A 20,547-nucleotide genomic window follows, 5' to 3' on the forward strand; every position below is an offset into this window, starting at 1 on the left:
TCCAAGCAAAAATATATCTATTCGTCTAACAAACGCGACGACTGACAATTAAAATACATTCTAACCAGCCTAATCCACATTTCCAGATTTTTTTTTCTATTTTTCAGAAGCAGAAAAACACACTTTACTTGACATTATAGTATTCAGGTTTAAACTTTGTTACAGAGGAAGCATGAATATAAATTAAAAAGAAAAACTTTTTAAAAGCATAATAAACATCACTCGGTTTTTTTCAAAACCTAAAACTGATCCCATGGAAATTCCGCTTCCAGCCACTGTCTTCAGCATCCGAGGAGAGGGGTACTCAAGACCACTTTGTCTACCAAGATTTATGGACGGCGTTAACCCGCTACGGAGCGGAGAGTCGCCTGTGACAAGCTCTCTCCCGGGGTGGTGAGGGTGGCCTGGGGTGCATCAGGGTAGGCGCCGGGTAATTGCAGAGGAAGTGTCGCGCGGGGCGGTCCGTGTTACGACATGCGAGGATGTCGACATCGTTCACTGGTAGCGTGCTGACAACACTCGCCGATGCTCGAAAGTCTTGCATGTGGAAACCGCGAGAAGCTCACATGGAGGTAGGCTGCTGGGGTGGGGTGTGAGAGAAGGACTCATTGTGTGTGTGTGTGAGAGAGAGAGAGGTGTCAGAGAATAAAGTGTGTGTGTGTTTTTGTGTGTGTGAGAAAGAGAGAGAAACGAATGAGCTACCGGATGAACGAAGAGATAAACACACACATTGTATGAATACGCATACAATAGCTTAGTTTTATATAGAAATCATTTTTTATATATTGTCTAGCTTTATAAGGATTTATGAATAAACAGTGCAGTGTTTGATATATATATATAGCGGGTTCGTTTTTGTAAAGGTGTTATTTCATACCCACACACTACGTGTAATTATTGCTTGAAATTCAAGCTTTATTGCATGTGATAATGAACATTTTAAAGAATTAATTTTAAGTCACAGATCCACGTCAGCGACAGACATCATGATTAAAACTTTTCAGTAGTGTCATTTATTTATCAGAAAATAACTTAGCATCTCGTTTAATAAATTCTGTATAAAATAACCTTGCAAATACATGTACCCTGTATTGTAAGTTATTCTCTCATAGTAAAAAGGGGATGAAAGGCGTGTAAGAAAAAAGAAGGAAGTAGGCAGAAAGTAACTAGGGCCTGCAGGAAGCGAAGAGCAATTTTATTTCGTTATTTATTTTTAAACATTTAAATGATCACGAAACGTTCCTAACTTTAAATCCCTCAGGTCGTGTGCAAAGACAGCGACGGCACATCGGGTTTAAGGTATAAGGGACGTAACGCATGTTTAACATGCTCCGGTTTTTTTCCTGCGAGAGTTACCTACCTGGATGCAGCAGCAAGCTAGTTTTACCAAGAACCGTAATGATGTACAAGAGATATCTGGAGGCTTCTGAGTGTGTCCCATAATGTTGAAAGGGAACAGAAATCCAAATCAATTAAATTTTTCAGGGGAGATCCGAAACCGACAACAATCTTGTGTCAAATAAGAGTTAGAAATCGGAGGTCTCAGCGTGTGACATTGTGCAATAAACCGGATATTTCGAATTCGATGTATCATCATTTGCCATCAATTATTAGCAATGCATTTATCAAACATAATGCGAATAACTGAAGTAGTTTCTTGACGCCATGGTTGAGAAGTGTTATGATAAGAAATCTATGAATTTTGTTGTTTGCTTTTATTTTTGTTCTTGCAATTAGTCAATTAAATCGCCAACACTCACATCCGGGGATCATAATGCCCCCTTTCATTAGACCGAAACAATAATTGATGTATCATCTTTTTTTCTGTTATTACTTATGGAATTGTATTAGAACTCTCGTAGGTTTCAAAGTTGTAAACACGAACAAATGAGAGAAAGATGTGTTAATTAGAGAACATTGTTTAGAACTGTGGTATAACCTCAAGTTACAGATTTTAATCGTATGGGTGGATTTAACTGGAGCCATTCTGGATAAGGATAGAATCACCTCTCAGGACCATTTCTTGATCGCCTTTGGTCCAGCACCAGCAGCACTTGGGCTTGGAGCACCGTTAGTCCCGTGACTCACCGCGGAGTACCTCCGCTTTGACCCCGGAAACCTCCTGAACGACACGACCAGTGTGTACGGCCTTCGTTTGTGTATTTATGTTATTGGACTCTAGTTGGCTGGAGATGTGGAGGGTGACAACCCTAAGAGGGACGATGAACTGTGAGTAATGTACTCAACGATTGCTAGTGCGGTCATAAGTTAGATATTAGGATTGGAACTTCGTTGCCGAACAGAAGAGAGTGCGAGGAATGTAATTTTCATACTTTGCAAGATTGGACTATGTTGTAATTGATTTAGGGAGTGCCCCGGATGTAAAGGTGATGTGGATTCTTTTGTTTTCAAGCCCGATGTTTCTCTCTTCTGGTGTGTCTCTTCCGCAAAAAAAAGTGTTCCAAGGGAGGTCAAACTGGAAATTGAAGTATGCTTGCGGAGTTGTTTCCCATCCACCAGTTAACGAAATAAATCAATTCAAAATAATTTTGAAATATTTCTGAACAAAATATACTAACCAAACATAGTCTATTACCTTTGACCGGGCAAAAGGAATGCTCTTTCCGACAAACAGCTCTCAAGCACACTGACACACGCACAATATCACAGCAGTGGGCTTTATTTACAAGATGCTGACCTAGAAAGCTCATGTTCCTTCGTTCTGCGTGGCTGTCGTTCAAACCTTTTTCTTTTTATTTGCGTTCTACACCTTCGATGTCTAAATCGTGTATTTTGGATGTGATTGCGTGATCTACACGCTGCAATATTTGCTCTCACCACCACCACCACCACATCCACGTATCTGAACGAACCGCTCAGCACCTGTAGATACAATACCATGCGAGCCAATTCTTCTGTTTTTATTTCAAGTTGCTTTCATCATTGGTTGACATGTAAAAGAAAGAATATTTGCAGCAATTACTACAAACACGTCTCGTATGATCTGGGCATCAACATGGGGGTAATAAGTGAACTGTCGAAATAAAAACACGCGAAGTTCACACAAGTTTATTGCAAGCATACTACAGCACAAGGAACTGGCTTTGACCTGCGAAGGTTAAACTATTCCAAAGGTTCCATCCAAAAGAGCGAAATCACAATTTTTGCCTCTCAAGCCCCTTCACTTCAAGACATCATTTCGATGGTCTTCACACTTTTCCCAATGTTTCTATGTCGTAAAACGGGCGAAAATTACATTTTTCCTGAGCTAAATGTCTTTTTCTTATAGCAAACCTCCACTCCTGGCATTTTTGAAACTAAGCACCGGCTGTGCAGAAAGCCGATTCATGGGCCCTATTTGGCAAAAGTAAACTGAATGTTGTGAAAAATAGTACATACATATATATACACATTATATAGGAATCCAATGGTAGATTTCTAGCATCAACAAGCACCAGAACATTAAATGGACTTTAACACGAGATATTCAAGCAAGTCTCCAGGTTCTCTACAGCTCACCTCTAAGCAATATTTTAGCACACACTGCACATAATTTTGATTTGACGTTTGTCATTAAACTCTAATGCAAAAAAGTGAATTATTTTATTTAAAAATGAATCAACCGTTAAAAATAAAAAGGGAGATATAAAGTCTGCTTTACACACTCGCATACGCACAAGTGCAGATCTGGTCAACATTAGTATATTATATAAAGTATATAAATTATAAAGCATATTTGTTGCCACTCAAACTTTAAACGAACTACTTTCTTAATATTGCCTGAATATGCCTCGTCCCCCATGTCCATGCACACAAGCCAATGTGGCTCAGTAATAAAGACGTATCATTTATTGCAAGATAGCTTTGGAACCTTTTATAGCATTAACCGACATGTGGTAATTTTTTTTTCAAATGGGAGAATCAATCAACAATGTACCTGAGGGCTAAACATAAACACGTTTTTGTAAAAAAAGATAAATGTCATAACCGAAACTGTAAAAATGTTGAACAGATTCTTATCATAAAAAGCGAGCCCGACTTTAATGTTTTCGCTAAACCCAAATTTGAAAGACAAAGAAATATTTGATTCCTGCCACGACGCAAGCGTGCTGGCGGTCAAGACAAATCGATCTTTTATTGCATCTTGTTCATTCTCAGCAAGAAGGACGTTTTTTTCTTCTCTATACTCAATGCCAGTGGTCTGCATTGCTTCCTGAAACGTTAGTCCAGCTGCCACATATACTTCCGCTGTCAACGATATCTTGTGACAAATGTACGCCTCGACACCAAATCCCTGCCCCTGTCATCTGTAACCTATAACCCGTTGGTCAAGAGGCCTTTCGTCTCCATTTCACTAAACTCAACGTCGACTCTTGTTCATACAAACAATGGATGGCTTGACCACATTTATCTGGTCCCACCGGCACTAAACTCCTGAGACCGTCCGAAGGAAACCTCCCTAATCTCGGTGCCGTTTCACAATCCAAACACTCGACTAGAAAACCCTGTGTAACACTAATAGTACTCTAGAAGATGCAGTGAAGGATAGGAACGAGCAAGCTTCTACCCAAGTTTACCTTATCGTTCATGTCTATCTGATAATGCCTCCCGCTTAAAAAAAAAATACCAAAAAAAAAAAAAAACAACCCTAAAATACTGCTGCATCATTTGCAGTTATAAATACTTACAGTGATTGATATTACTACACTTTAAAAAAAAAACAAAAAAACGAAAGCTGTTGAGTTTCTATAAAGTTCTTTCAACGTTAAAATTAGTTCTATAAAAGTAAACTTGAATTTTACATGTATATAATAGTAACATGGTTCATTATCTGTATCCGACCTGTTTGACTACATATTTTGAGATGTTGATTAAGCATAGCGTTTGGTCCCTCAACTTGATACCTGCTTTGTCTCGCCCTTACCGTTTTCTATAAATCTTTTCATTTCCATTTTCTAAAACAACAGTATTATTCATAAGCATGATGTGCTCCACGTGGTGACAGAAAAAGACACAAAAATAATAATGGTTTATACCGTAGCTGATGCTGATAAAGCTGCCGAGACTCCCTTGACATCGTGTTAAAACGCCTCGTGAAAATAGCCGCTGCGAAATCACCTGCGTTTCGCTATTCAGACAGGCAGCTAAACTTTGTTTTCTCAATACCTGCCATTAAGATTACTCCAGGTGGCGTCGCCTCTAAAATATCATAATGAAATGTCATTACTTACACTCATACACACACAGTCTCCTTTCGGCAAAACAAACCTCAAAATTTGTACCAGCAGTTAGGTTTGATATTCCTTGCCAACGAAGAGAAACCACAAAAACAGCTCTTAAATTTAACTACTTCAAGCTGTCCAGTCACTTTACAGAGAGATCGATACTATTCAAATATTTAAAGACGTAGAGCAAAAAGACCCTGATCTATATATATATCTACACACGTTCTCAAACACACGAACAAAGCAGTAAGTGCGAGAGAGTTTATAAAGATGTGTCAAGTCAAAGGTAAAAGTATGTAACAGCAACGCTCTCATCTACCACATGGCGCCACGTGTTAACAAGAGTTATTATTGGGCGAATGTGCACTCTGATTTTAAAAATAGACATCACAGCTAATTATTGACCAGGAAGTGACCTGTCTCTGTCACACACACTCTCACACACACTGAGGAACGCACGAGCGCCTCAATCGTCGACGCACAGCTGTTTGTGGAGGGCTTGTAGCGCTCGCTGCTTGCGCTCGTCCCCCAGGTTCTGTAGCTGCTTGTCCAGCGTCTCGCGGAGACGCCGCACGCGTTCCCCCTTCAGCGAGCTGGCGTCGATGTGGGGCAGGTTGTCGGGAGCGTCGGCCGCCTGCCGCATCCACATGGCCCCCAGCGAGGCCAGAGGTGAAGGGGCAGGCGAGGGCAAGGTCATAGTCACGGTCAGCGAAGATGAGGTAGACGACTGGGCAGCCGTGCCGCCGGACTCTGGAGAAGAGGGCGCTGCTGCAGGCGATAAGACAGACGACGACGAGGGAGGTTCGCCAACTGACGATGGGATCGTCTCGGGAGTGGAAGGTGGTGCAGGGGTAGCGGTTTTGGATGCCAGAGGAATCGACGGCGAGACCGAGGACGACGTGGGCAAAACTAACGTTGTTAGCAATGTCGACGACGAGGAGGCATGCGATGAGACAGGCTCTGACTGGGTAAGTCCAGTCACGGCTGTTATCGTTACTGGAACACTCGTCTGCGACGTGGCACTCTTCGTTGTGGATATGGTGGTGCCGGTCGAGGAGATGGAAGAGGTAACGATAGAGGCCGCTGACTGCGACAAGGATTCCGTGGTAGTAGTCGTGGAGGTTCTAGCAGCGGTGGTGGTGGTAACTGCAGCAGCACCAGTCCCCGCACTCCTTTGAGCTGCGTCCGACGCCACAACGGCTGGCATGAAGGTCAGGATGGCCCCCTGCCCAGCCGGGCCCGACAACGAGCCACTTCGAATGATGATGGGCGTCCCAACTCGGATGCCCTGAGACGGCACGCCCGCTGCTCCTCCTACAGGCCTTGCACCACCAGCGATACTAGTGTTAGAAGCAATGCGAATAATGCAAGTGTTGCTGCTGGCTGTCGTGACTACCGCCTCATCACCGTAGCCATGGCTCTCAGGTTCCGTCTTGATGACGACCCCGGGGGGGAGGGGGTACTTCTTCTCCAGACGGGCGCGTTTGGCCAGCCGCTCGGCCTCCGTCATAGGAGGGGGGCGCTTACCGCTGGTGGTGCCTGGGACGGCCGGGGGCCGGAGCTGCGTCAGACTGGACGCGGCCCAGGCTTTCAGCAAGGAGGTGGTGCCGAGTGGCCGCAGGGCAGCGGCCAAGGAAGAGCCGGTCGGTGTCCCTAGGATGTTGACGCGCCGCACAACAGAACTGCTGCTCGTGCTTAGGCCCAATCCTCGGGGCAACAGCGAGGGCACATTGTTCACCGGCACTAGAATGACGCGGTTATCGCCACTGGCCATAGTGCGAGGCCCACTCCATGCTTTGTTGGCCGGCTTGGGGGCAATAGCGCAAGCGGTGAGTGAGGTCTTGGCTGGTAGGAGGGCTGGCACCGCTGACAACGGCCTCAGAGTTTGCGGCAGCGGCAGCGGTGGGGGTGGCGGTGGCGTAATAGCTGCTCTTCCCTCTTCTCCTGACTTGCTGGCTGCCAGCACAACAGTAGGTCGAAGGGCCGAGGCTGACTTGCTGACCACAGAAGGGATGGAGGAAGGAGAGGTCAGACAAACAGGCACTGAAACGGTTGCAGACGTCGCTGCCGAAGAAGTGGTGGTTGAGGTGGTCATGATCGCAGACGCGGAGGTGGCCGTAGTCGCACCCGTGGTGACGGGCACCAGCAGCCTTTTGTCGCCGATCTGTACGAGGTAGAACTGCTTGTTGACGGTGTTGGTGGAACTGACGATCACCTTGCTCGACGGTAAGGACGTCGTGCTGGAAGTGGGTGGGGGCGGTGGCGGTCTGATGGGACGAGGCACTCTGAGTGTGGGCTTGGCTGCCAGGGCTGGCAAAACACTTAAAGCACCGACCGCTCCCAGGCGTCTGTTCGGTGACGTTTTGGCAACACTCGAAGAGGTGTTCGGGTTGAAGATCATCTGCTGGCCCGAAGAGGAGAGCGAGGAAACACTTGGAGGTACTTGCGTAAGGCTTGCCGAAACCTGGTCGCCCCCACCTACTACTGTGTTCGCCTGCCCGGAGCTCTTGGCAAGCGACTTGGAAATGGCTTGCGAAAGCGAATTGCGCGTGGCCTGCTTCAGTGAAACGGACGATGGCAGTAGTGTGGTGGGCGCGGAAGATACCAGAATAGTCCCTGTAGGCATCACTGTGTCCTGCACAGATGAGGCGGTGGTCACTTGCAGAATGGGACGAGAGAAAGCGGGGGCTATCACAAAGTGACCGGTGATAGGCTGGGTGGCACTGCTTGTCTTGTTGGTTGAGCTCATTGACTCCATAGACGTAGAGACCGTCGCTACGGCTGGTTCAGCAGAGCTCTCGGTACTCGGCGCCTTGGAGCTTGCAGGGGGACCCAGGGGACTATCCGCTGTCTTGCTTTTCTTCTTGCTCGTATCTCTTAACTGCCTTTTTTTTGTCCTCTTTGTCTTGCCTTTGGTTACGTCGCCCTCGAGCTCCTCCCCACTTATGCCGCTGCAGCTCTCCGTGGAACTGTCCTGCACCACATTGCTCACAGAGCTCACTGGTGCCGGCAAGGCCAGCAGTTTGGGTGGCTGTCCGGGTGTTGTGCCCAAAAGTCGGTCTTCGCACTTCAACAGACCGAGGCTGCACAGGCAATGCAGAGTCTGCAGTCGACAGAGTCTGGAGCAGCGCGAACGTACGCGTGCGTTGCGAAATTTGCGGCACAAGAAGGCAATGTCCCTGTTGTTCAGCCTCTCCAGCACCACGAAAGCCGAGGTGCATTGAACTGGTTTCTCCCAAGAATTAGCCCATTTCGTGTCTCCAACATCACTTGTCATCCACTCAGCATTGTCCACGGGGCTACCTGAGGTAAATGTTTTTGCCGGTAGAGGAGTAGTCTCCTCTGCGTTAGGCTTGTCCGAAGGGCCAGCCTGATCCTTCTTCAGGTCGGAGGAGCCACTGCACGTTTTGGCCCGTTCTCTAAGTCTTCTGTGCAGAGGTTTGTCGGTCATTTCTTTGATTCTTTTTTTCTTTCTCTTTCCCTTATATTTCTCAATGCAGTCATCCCCCTTTTTGTCAACCAAAGGCGTGGGCTCACTTGCAACACACATGTCACTTCCACAAGTGTCATTTTCACGAAGGTCAGTGCGTCCGTTCTGAGCTCTCCCGTGTTTCCTGCCCATGAAGGGGACATTTATACGGTCAACGCCACTAGCGTCCTGCACTTTTTTCGCAACTGCTTCGTCACTATTTGCCTGAGGACTGCCCGGTTCTGTACTGTCCGCTGCTTCTTTTCTTTCACTGTTGTACTCCATACTCCCAATATCAGCGGCGGCCGAAAGGGAGTCTGATGGCCGTGATTCAGCCTCATCGTCAACCGCTCTGCCAGGGTTCTCTGTCACTTTGTTCTGCGGCTTTTCCACCCAATCGGCGACATCCGTTGCCTGACACTGGGCACTGTTATCTGTGTTGTCTAAAAGTGAATATCTGTCTCGTTCTGTTTCCCTAACCAGGCAGGTAGCGGGTTTACCACCATTCACTTGCGAGATCTTCTCCACTGGCGGCGCTGACGTGATAAGGTTGAGAGATGCTGACGAAGTCTGTGCTTCACAACTTGCAACGGACGAGGGCGTCCTTGACCTTGGTATAACAGACGCATCAGTGGTGGAAGTAGTCACGACGGTGCTCGTTGTGGTGGCGGCTGTCGTGGTTGTGGTTACAGTCGTGGTGGTGATAGTGGTTACAGCTGTGATGGTGGCGGCCGGGGGAGCCGTGGAGGAACCCGCGACTGAGGTCAGGCTCGGAGGACTGGCTTTGTCAGGTGACGCACCTGAGCCTTTGGAGAAGCCATCTGGCACTGCCTGCACGACCGATGTGGGGACGGCGACGTTTAGCCCCACCTCTCCACCGAATGCCTTTCTGTTGGCTTTCTCAAGCGTGGCAGAGTCGACCAACACCACCTTGGAGCGATTTCCCGAGCTCGCTACAGCCATCCTCGTGCAGCCCCGAGATCCCTTGCCACCGCCACTTTTGGAGCTGGAAGAGTTTCCTTCCCCAGCGCTAAGGGACAGCCGGGCTGCGGCGGACGACTTGTTCAGCGGAGCAACTGCCATATGTTTTCCAGTAGATGCTAGTCTAGGTAAGGTAGCCATGCGCATGACAGCTACGGGCTTGCTGGAGGGCGACGATGCCGCTGCCGCAGACATCCTCGGCGCCGCGATAGTGGAGAGACTTGCGGAGGTGGCCCTTAGCTGTGGCACAGGGATGACGACGGAGTCCTGCTGCGGCAGGGCGTGACCTGCGTGTTTGTCCTGCTTGTCCTTGCTGCTGCTGCCGTTGCTGGAGGTGCTAGCGCTGCTCCGCCGTGCCGGCATGTCCAGTCGACGAGCTCCAGACCGCAGAGTGGCGCCTGCCGAGGGTGACGTGGCCACCTGGAAGCGTTGTCCACCAGCTGGCTGCACCAGAAAAAGTCGCGAGGGGTCAGAAGTGGGTGCCATCAAAAGGTTCCACTTGCCGTCCTGTGTGCGCGTGGCGAAGAACTGCTGCTGCTGTTGCTGCTGTTGCTGGCCATTGGCGCTGCCCTCTTTGCCCAGCACATCTTTGTCCGTCACCAATCGCAATCCTCCTTCCGGTGTGATCTGAAGCTTAGCTGCTGTGTTCACCCTTTTTTTTAAAAATTTGCACAACAGACAAAAGCAAATTATGTAAGAAGTTTTCAGTGCTAAACAATTTTCTGCTCACATTTGGCCATTAAATTCATTATCAATAGGTAATCTTTGTTAACACAACTCTAATTCCTTTACATGGGAAAATCAGGGTGGATATATCTGAAATATAGATTTTATATACCAAGAGAGAGGTAAAATAATATAAAGGCACAAAGTTTTTTCCTGAGTTTTACAAACACTGGGATGTGTCAGCCGCAGTGTAAGATTTCAGAATTTGGGAGTTCGCTTTATATGCGTATTGTACGTAGGGCAGCGACCTCTATACTGCCAGCCGGCCTAATTCTTCGCTTGTTTTCACTTACAAGATATGGAACACTTTGGTCCTGCTAGTCTTTAGTAACGCTACCTCTCCTTTGTAACTGCGGCCCCTGATTGCCACCACCTCACCGAACTATGCATATGTCGACAGAAAAGTACTCACGCACTGACAGCAGGCGAGGAGAGGGATGTAGGCGGCGACTCCATCATCGTGAACACGAGAGCAGCCTCAGCGACCCGCCATCACCTGAACATTTCATCAATGAAAACGGATCTCAAGTGTCTTGTTGAGTGGTAATGGCTATTTTCGCTCTCTATTCACATGCTTGTCAACGATGATACGAAGGACCAATTATAATGACTAACTGATGTACACTGAATCGAATCACGATGGAAAACAATGACTCTGGCGCCATCTGGGCTAAAAAGCAAGAAGACTTTTGCACGCACACACACTTTCTCCTTTTGAGGTTCACCTACTGTGAAGAACCCAACTGTAGCCATTAGCACTGTCCTCTCTTTCACACACTCACACAGAGCACTATCTCAAGCACACAGTTGTTTGTTGGGTTGTTGTTTTTTTTTTTAATGGGAGCGGCAATAGTAAGTCATAAGCAAATATCTCTGTTCACCGACATCCGCCCTTTTTGCCGCCGCGTTTTTGTGGGTCTTAATTTCAAAGCGCTGCTAGCAAGGAAAATGAACAGCCTCCGGTAATCAATTCTTAACCGATTGATCCTTTCCGATCTGAACTTTGTTCAGAGGGACCAGCGATCATCGTCGAACTTAATTATCAAAAACCCTACTCTGAACCCTTGTTCAACTATAACTGCCGTTATGTCCCCTGCTGACAGTTGCATGTCGAAAGCTCTATGTTCATACACAGCGGAGGACATAATGGTCATGACTTCTTTTTGCTGCTGTTTTTTTCTTATTCGATTTTTTTTCAAATTTTGTCCTCCATAAAGTAACAAGCCCAACATTCATGCGAGTGGAGGCAGCCCATCTTCAATACGTCAGCGACAGCTTTGGACACATCAAGAAACGAACCTGGACCACCGGCCAACACAAAACCCTAATCTCCCCACGAAGACACCACTTAAGAGTTGCTCGCACGATCTCACAGACTTGCAGGCCCCTGTCTGGAATGTGATGCATTACGAAAGAGAAACGTGAACTTGCTTAAGGCGATTTTCACCACTCTACTTCCCTCCAATCGCTTTTCTTAACAATGAAATGCAGTATCCTTACACGACTGTACTAGCATTACGGACAAGTGTGGAGGAGAAGGGTGGGGGGGGGAGGGGCTAATGCGGCAGACCTAGATTGTGATTGCAGACCCCTACTCCCCGCCTACGACATAACATCATTTTGACACGAACTGCGGGCTGTGGGTAGGTGACTTCCACCTAACCTGGCAATAGGCGAGGGCGACATTTGATCTATAAGGAGGGGCAACTCTGGGGGTAACTCCGTTCCTCCACAAGATATGGCATACATCTCTCTCACACAAGCCAAGACACATTCTGAAAGGAGTGAGGAGGGAGAATTTTATTGAGAGAAAGAGAGAAGTTATTGGGTATCTCTAAATATGCTCAGCTTGATTATTGATGCAATCAAAATGACTGCTTGGACTCGCACAAAGTGAAACTATGTGTTTAGAAGTATGAATCATTTCATTGCACTATAGTGTGTGTGTGTCTTCTAAAATTCCTTGTTTTTCACAAATGTGATTACTCAATCTTCACTTCAACAATCAACACTAAAGGACTTTAACTTACAGATTTCTACAAGTGCTAGTAAAAAGAAAAAAATGCAAACAGCTTTTTTGTTAAAGGCTTTAATAAAGAAAACAATGCTTTTCATCTGATTTTGTTAACTTGGGGACAAATTTATTGTCACATGAAATATGTCAGAATGGGTGGGGTTCTTCGCTGGCTAGCGGTTAGTGGTATGGTCTGTTAAGCATAAGGTCACTGATTTGTAGCCAAGGTTACCCTGCCCACCCGGTAGCTGCTTAACAGAAATGGGTAATGTATATGATCTATCATGGAAAGTAAAGGTGGCAGAAAATGAGGGCTAAGCCCCTAACCCTTCCACTGCCCTTATTTTGACATGATGAATCCTTTTGCATTCACTGTCCCTATGGATACTGAGTTATGCATTCTTTATCTCTACCTCATAATAATAGATGGTGATCTCTATTTAACAGGTTCACAAGGTATTTCACATTCACCAATAGGATATTTAGAAGTACATGTTATTGCACATAAATAATGATGTTTATCTTACCAAGTCCTTGTCTGATTTGTGGAAAACATAACCATAACAGTTAAAACAAAATGGAGAGGCTATGTAACCTAATGAGGGTCTGCTGGGACAGGAATGGATATTCATTTATCAAGAAAGTTATATATGACAGAAAGGGAAGTTTTCCTTTTGCCTATTACATCATTCCCTAGACACTGTGAACCCTGTTTCCTCCCCCCCCCCCACCCCTGTTGTCTCTAGGGATCAAATCTTTATTCACTGTAATCAAAACCAAAGCTTTACACAAAGTTAACAAAGAACATTATGTACTTTTTTTAAATAAAATTAAAGCAACCTTTATGAATAGGTAATGCTTTTGTCTTTATTCAAATAATCTCTTGTTATTGAAGGTTAACCTGAGCGCAAAATCATTTACAAATCCCTAAAGAGAGCAAGAAAACCAAAACGACTACATTCTGTTTACATTCATATTTGACTTAAATTAGCTTTAAGATTTAACCAGCATGTTTTGTCCAATAAAGGACTATGGCAAATGATCACAATATAATCATCGTAAAAAAAATGCAAAACTGTCACATATCTGAGCCCTATAAAAAGGGCAATTAAATGAAGTGCTTTTGAATATCAAGAATCCTTTAATTAAATGTTTATTTTCCAGGTTTCTGTTTAGATCAATGCTAAAGGATCTCTGGAATTCTCTCAAATCTTTTGACCAATAAATTATTTGCAATAATGTTTCCATCATTTATTCTTGCCAATGAAATACAGTTTTCAAGGGCGTTCTGGAAAAGCAGTGTATGCTTGTCAAAGCACACCTTTACAATGCACTATATTTCTATAAAATCTAGAAAGGGTAGGCCCATACACTTTTATGTAATCCTTTTCAGTAAAGAGTAAAACTGGTGAAAAAGTCCTGGATTACAGCTGCACACAAGGACAGAAAACTTGCAAAGTTTTTTACATGCATGACCAGTTTACTGCAAAAACTTAAAAATCAAGGCAGCAGACTATACCTCCCTCCTCCTTTCATGTGACAGGACACTTTATTGTAATGCACCTAAGTACAGAACAAAACTAGCAATATCAAATATAAATATTTTGTAACTCAATATCTTCACAATGTCCACAGTTGCATCCTGCTGATTCTTCTCAACCAATGTGATCTCCTGATACCCCTCCTGACTGTTGTAAACCACTGAGACATTCTGATAGTACTCCTGTTTGTTGTAAACCTCTGTGGCATTCTGATACTTCAGCTGATTATTGCAAATCACTGTTACATTTGGATACCAATGATTGTTGTAAACCACTGTTATATTCTGATACCAATGATAATTGTTGAAAGCCACTGTTGACATCCTGATACCAATGTTGACTGTTAGAAGGGATCCAGACCATTGCTTTATTATTGACAGTCTGCTTCATTATACAGGAGATGACCATCCCTTTTATTTTATGGATCAAAGGATACTAAGTGATTACAATCAACAAGAAAACTGCACTTACAACAGAATTAATGTTATAATAGTGATTTATATTTAAACTATTTCAATCTATATGGATAAATCAGATTACATCATGATATGTATCACCCTTCTGCAGTTTAAGTAGCAGTATCTTCATACTTCTTAAAAATTCTCCTCCCTCTCTCCCTAGTCTTGGATGTCATATGCAAATGGATAGGACACTAATATAAGATCCTCACACTGTTGCTTATTTCTGCTGTACAATATTTTATAAGTAAATCATGCTAAGAAATCTGAAATGCCACCTGAGTTTAATTTGGTGTAAGGGTGTTAATAAAATTACCATCCTTCTGTAAATATATATATTTTTTTTTGTAGGCAGTAAGGAGAGGTCAAATATACATTTACCTTATAAAAAGTTTTTAAATCAAAGCAACACTCCTTAAGCTTTTCTTTTAGAAACAACACAACACCTATTTTATAATCACAACAATAAAAAAAAGCAGCCATTGGAGAAGGCTGAAATAGCCAGATGTCAAATGTTAAGGTTAATCTGAAAACATTGAAAGCAAGCGATCACCAAATTAAAAAAAAAAAGACAAATACACTGGCATGGCGGCCATAAAATATTTGCATGCAACACGCCAGTCGCTCGCAACCTAGCGTCGAATCAATAGTTTCTAGTTCCCACAGGCCAGTGGAGATGCTGCCTGCCCCCTTACATGCCGGCCAAAACAAAAATTAGGTTATCCGACCGACTCTACAGCCGTTTCCTTACCGGTGTCTTTAATAATGGGTTCGCCAGAAGTCAAAATTAACGTAAATGAATGAGGCGAACACAACAGGAAAGCCCGGGAACACCGGGAGATCGCATAAAGGCAACATAACTGAGGTGTCGAGTGACTGACCCAATTTTACCGTTTCTTTCGCCTCTTTCACCCTGCAAGCTTGATCTGTATTTCACCCGGTTTCTTTTATTTTTAAGTTTAAGTATGCTGATTTAAGTAAGACGATAAAAGGAGATCTGCATTTAATCTACGAAGATTTGCCGAAGATACCCGCGCATATTGAATGTGAAAAAGAGTATGGCTGTACTAAATCTGTCCAGCTACCCTTGCACTAAAGTGATGTCTTTACTAAACAGGCGGTAACTTTGCGGCAACATCGAAAGAGACTGGCCTAGCTTTCCGTGAAACATCGCATCACAGAGCTAGCTAGCTATGATTTCTAAAAGACACCTTTCCAATGACACACTCGACGGTCTCCATCATTTTACTACAAATCTGCGCAAAGGATATCAACATTTTCTAGAAAGAAATTTCCTAACCTTGCAGTCTTTCAGTGAGATGTTACAGACCTCACTTATCTCGGGTAGGCCTTTCAGTGAACACGATGCTCATCTCCTTTCCCATGTTGCCTTCCACAACCCTATTCAGGGTTAGAATCAACTTGACAGCTTGGTCAACTGGAGATAGTGTGCCACAAGGAATCGGTATTAAAACGGTTAGAGGGAGCACATGGACAGACCAAGGACGTGTATAGGTGGATTGCTGTCTACCAAGAACAACGCTTAGCCTCTTGGTAAGTTCTCCGCTGTTAGTCTCGGCGAGCCTAAACAAAGAATGTTAATACACCGGAAGCTTTGTCGTCTAATGCCTCGTTTTAGTAGTTAATCTGAAATGTGAATAAACTGGAAGCTTTGTAGTCTAATGCCTCGTTTAAGCAGTTAAATGGTAAAAATCGTCTGCCAGCAGTCCAGTAATACAAGTTCGGGGACAGACGAGGCAGCCGATAAGGCCCGTCACTGAGGTGTGACTTGGTGGGCGATGAACAGGTCCTGCATGGGACGACCGGTCCACTCCTTCACGTTCGTAAGCCAGTTGTTCCTCTTGCTACCGCGAAGTCGACCTCCCTAAAAGGAACATTTAAGGAGATTCTTCGACCAAGCGTCCTCCCCGGTCAGACTAGCTTACGCCGATTGGCCGTTGCGACTAGAGAGTTTCCTGGTGCCCACCACCATCATATAAAGCTGGCCCCGAGAACAATGAAGTCCTTCAGCACCTCAATCCCCAACGACTTTAGGGGATGATCTTTAACTCTTTTTAACGAGAACAGAGTAGGTTTCCGACGAATATGGTCGTGCGCATTTTTAAGTCTTTCAAATATACTTTTTAGTGCAAGTCATTTTAAGGAGTCGTCACCGTTAAAATCGACAGTGATCACCTTTTACTGCCGGAACGCAGCTAGTTTTCCCATTGTTCTTCGTTCTACATCTTGGTAACTATTTCGTGCATTTTACATTCAGCGCAATGAGCTTTTCTACTGGCCGAAGTATTGCGCTATACAAATTAACATAATTATTAGAAGTAGATTAAGTACACTTTATAATACAGTTTCATACTCTTACATAGTTTTGAAAAAAATATGTTGTGCGTTCTCATTGGTTCATATTACCATGACACCACTTCCGCTTAATTTAAAAAAAAAATAACAAAACCAACAGAACTTGTCGGAGAGGTACACGACTGGTCTCACAGCTGATAATGAACTGATCGCTATGCAAAGCATCATACACTGTAATAAAATCGATAAGCACAGAAAAATATCCAGATACTCTGCAAATAATACGCCAATAATAACAACAGAAATAACCGCCCTAGTTTCACTGTTACCTAACTTTGTTAGGCGCGTTGGCCCTAACCAACTTTCTCAGTGTAAAAAAAAAAAAACAACTTTAAAATGCCTTTCCATTTATTCTTCTTGTACTCTTGGTGCTTATGTTTCATGTCAGAAAGAGATAAAAAGACATTGACAAAAGATTTGCCTGCTGTTTGCAAGGAAAAAAAAAAAGAAGTGCGCATGTGATGTAAGACCAATCTGGAGTGCATGAGAACTGAGACCGATTCAGCACACGAGAATTAATGTGCCCTCCAAACTCGATAGAAGTCTACTTAAAACTTTGCCATTTCATTTACTGGACACTACTGGTAAATGACTGGTGACATTACTGTGATGCTACCAGCTCAGCTAATTTACAATAATATTCCCAGGCATCGATGAACTGAGATCACTACTAACTAAAAGCATACTGTTTTTAAATATGATATCTTTGAATCCAGAGATAAAAAAGATATAAACGAAGGAAATGGGCGGGAAATGACGTAATTCAAAAAAATAACCATGAAGTTATATCCCATTAAAGACATGCAAGAATAGCTGATTATGTTGATAACAGGGTATTATTTCCTTCAACACCATTTATGGATGTCATTTTCCTCTGCTGTAGTGATGTATATAAACCGGAAGTTGAAATGATTGACAGCAGTTGCTATGTTAGCAGAAAAACAACAGAAGACACTAACATGGCCACCGACCTGCTTTGTTTGCTTACACAGCGAACCTGTCACTGTAGCCAACTGTCTACGATTTCTTTACTAGGCCGCATAATAATGCAGAAGAAGTAAACGATGTTAAAACTTACCTTTATAAGGCTGGATGAAGCCAAATATGTAGAAAACGCATGCAACTCCTGTAAATGTAACCAATATGGCGTTGACGTTTTACCCAGAATACCTCAGTACGAGATTTGAGAATGCGCGCCACCAAGCGACGAGACTTTGCTGTGAGGGAGAATAACTCCATGTTCGAGCCGGATGTGCATAAGGCGATGCTTTTCAGCTCCTGTCGATGAAGATGGCTGTAGGATACGATGCTAACATTTTGTGCACGAAACTGTGTATTTTGGTTACACTGCTGTGGTTCTAAGGCCTGCGTGCGGACATGTGCTACACATCGACAACCTTTCTCGCGACTCGCACGCCCGGCGCCTTTCGGAAAGCCGCAGCTAAAAATAGCATGACCTAGCAGGGAAGCGCGTAGTAGGGGCCGAACAAAGAAAGCGGTGCGTTGTGGGAGGTTTTCAGCGGTTGACACGAAAAATACACACTATGACCGCTCAGATGTTTGCTAAACTGTCTTTAAACACAAAACAGGCTTGCTTGCAGCAGCAGGTTGGGAACTGCACGTTTTTCATTTCAGGACCACACCAGTTGCAGACATTAAAAAAAAATTGCTTTAAAAAATCTCCACACGCCCCTGACCTCATTATATCAAGGTTGAAGGTCGCGTCACACAGGTCGGGTCGTCTGCTATGCGTGATTAGTGCAACTATCAGACACACGCATTACTCCTACCATAATACTGGTTGTCACTCCTGCCCACCTACTGACACACCCCCTACATCCATCATCGTTAAATGACGTACATTGGAGGTGTTAGGCGCTTTGCGGTAGATGAACCTGATAATTCTATCGTGTGTTCCACAGTGCTGGTGTCATCGTCATCATCTTCATCATCTTCATGTTTTATTATCGGAAAAGTCACTCATCTGAGTTTGCGCCTAGAGATTAGGAAGGAGATTGGGTAGAACACCAGCAAAGGAATTCAATGACGTGTCATTTGTCGACCCTATAGGTGCTGACGACTTGACGATCTCTCTCGACCATCGTGTCTACAAAACTTGCATCAGATCTCATAAAAACTGACGAACAGACAGGAACTATGATGAATGTCTCAGATTTTGCTTGTTGGCTTGTTTGTTTTGGTTTGTTTTTTTTAATTAAAAAAAGAAATTGCTGCGACTTGTATTGAATATATATAGTCATTGTAGAACTTAATTGTCAGTTTTGGAAAGGACGACACTCATTAAAAAAACCTTTCTCATCTTCTTTCTTCCCTTTCTCTTCACTCTTCTCCTTTTCTTCTCCCCTCTTCTCATCGTCAGCACATCCTTTTTTGTCTTTATCTTTGTATTCAATATTTTTTTTTTGGTGTTGCTACATACTTTTATTTCACACTATGGGGATTTTGCAATGTCGGAGAGGTTGGGATCTGGGGTGTAAACAGGAAAAAAGGATGAAGGGGGGGGGGTATATTTGGTATATAATAAACGTTAGCAGAAGCAGATAATTTATTATTATTTTTTATACATCTAAAATATATTTTAAGACTAGATGATTTTCAACTTTAGAAGAGAACTATGTCCTTTTTTTTTTTTTTTTGTTACTTTTGGCATCGGCTGTTCCCTTTTCCTGTGTAATGTATATAAATATAGCTTGACACCATCATTGCAGATAATGAAAATACAGTATACCATAGTTCTTCAGGCATGTTGAGAGATCTTTTTATGTTTAGTGCAAGTTTATAATTGTTTAAGACCTTTCTGAGTTTTTCTCTTTCTTGGTTGCTGAGTATACAAGAGGAACCTTATACGTATTATGATATTCTCCTTTGCCTCATTTAGCTACTTTGACATTCCAATATCAGTTTGATTTATGAAAAACCAGAATATTTTTCGGCTAGTCATCAGTTTGCTTCCTATTTCACTTGTTATACTTTCTGTTTATCTTCCAACAACATTTTGATTGCTGGCATGATGAATATTCTTTTTGCTTGTGAAATAGGGATTCCGATGCTGGTAAAGTTTTTTCCTGTTTTGTTTTATTGCCAGTCTGCCTCTTTATTTCCAGTATGTTATGGAGCCCCAAGAAACTTAATTTCGTCGTTTTTTAGGATTTTCCATTAATATTATTTACGAGCCTTAAATTTTCCTGACCACTGTGTCTTAAAACGTGACCTGCTAACGATTAGTTATGTTTTCCCATGCCCTTACTCATTAATCACCTCCATCGTCGGTTTCTGTGTGTTTGAGCGCGCGCAATATAATTAGAAATAAAACACTTAAAATGTTTTTAAAAAGGAAAGATGTAAGTTAATTCTTTTCTGGTCGCATCTGACTAAAAATATAATCATAAATAAAAAAATAATGATAACTAATTTTTTAAAGATATGTGGGTATTTCTAAGGAGAAAACTCGTCAAATGAAAGTAAGTTTAAATATCAAGCTGTGATCTAAACAAATCGAGAAACTTTGTCTCCTTCATGGTTACACTTCTTTCCACGATGTCTTGAACAATTTAAAGTTCCCAGTGTCAGACTTCCACAAACTGACGATTATGGTCTTTGGTATTCGGTTTTGAGTGCTAGCTGAAGAAGTTTAAATCTATGTACACGTACCTTTGCTCCTCCAACGTCTATACCTTCCTTACTCTCGGGAACTCAGCCACCCAGCCACTCGCCTGCTTACTTACCCAGTCACCAA

The 20,547-nt window shown here is 43.6% G+C and overlaps 1 protein-coding gene across 3 annotated transcripts; it reads right to left on the bottom strand.

Annotated features, from left to right (window-relative positions):
* Positions 1-2,907: 2,907 nt before the first annotated feature.
* On the bottom strand, positions 2,908-20,543 carry LOC112565810 (mucin-5AC-like). 3 transcript variants are annotated; one of them, XM_025241609.1, is made up of 3 exons: positions 20,463-20,543; positions 10,814-10,897; positions 2,908-10,327 (listed from the first exon to the last, which is right to left on the bottom strand). In XM_025241609.1, the coding sequence occupies exons 2-3, from the start codon at positions 10,858-10,860 to the stop codon at positions 5,692-5,694; spliced, it is 4,683 nt and encodes a 1,560-aa protein (XP_025097394.1). In that variant the 5' UTR covers positions 10,861-10,897; positions 20,463-20,543; the 3' UTR covers positions 2,908-5,691. The 3 variants fall into 3 exon arrangements, with proteins under 3 accessions (XP_025097394.1, XP_025097395.1, XP_025097393.1); XM_025241610.1 differs by lacking the exon at positions 20,463-20,543 and adding an exon at positions 20,324-20,413; XM_025241608.1 differs by lacking the exon at positions 20,463-20,543 and adding an exon at positions 17,869-18,694.
* Positions 20,544-20,547: the final 4 nt, after the last annotated feature.

This window comes from Pomacea canaliculata, linkage group LG6, assembly GCF_003073045.1.
Source record: "Pomacea canaliculata isolate SZHN2017 linkage group LG6, ASM307304v1, whole genome shotgun sequence".
NCBI classification, from domain to species: Eukaryota; Metazoa; Mollusca; class Gastropoda; order Architaenioglossa; family Ampullariidae; genus Pomacea; species Pomacea canaliculata.

Bases quoted from the DNA above. Each gene is read 5' to 3' on its own strand.
- LOC112565810 (XM_025241609.1), bottom strand. From the start codon at position 10,860: ATGATGGAGTCGCCGCCTACATCCCTCTCCTCGCCTGCTGTCAGTGC. The intron at 10,328-10,813 runs GTGAGTACTTTT...TTTAAAAAAAAG, and splicing joins TCCTCGCCTGCTGTCAGTGC to GGTGAACACAGCAGCTAAGC.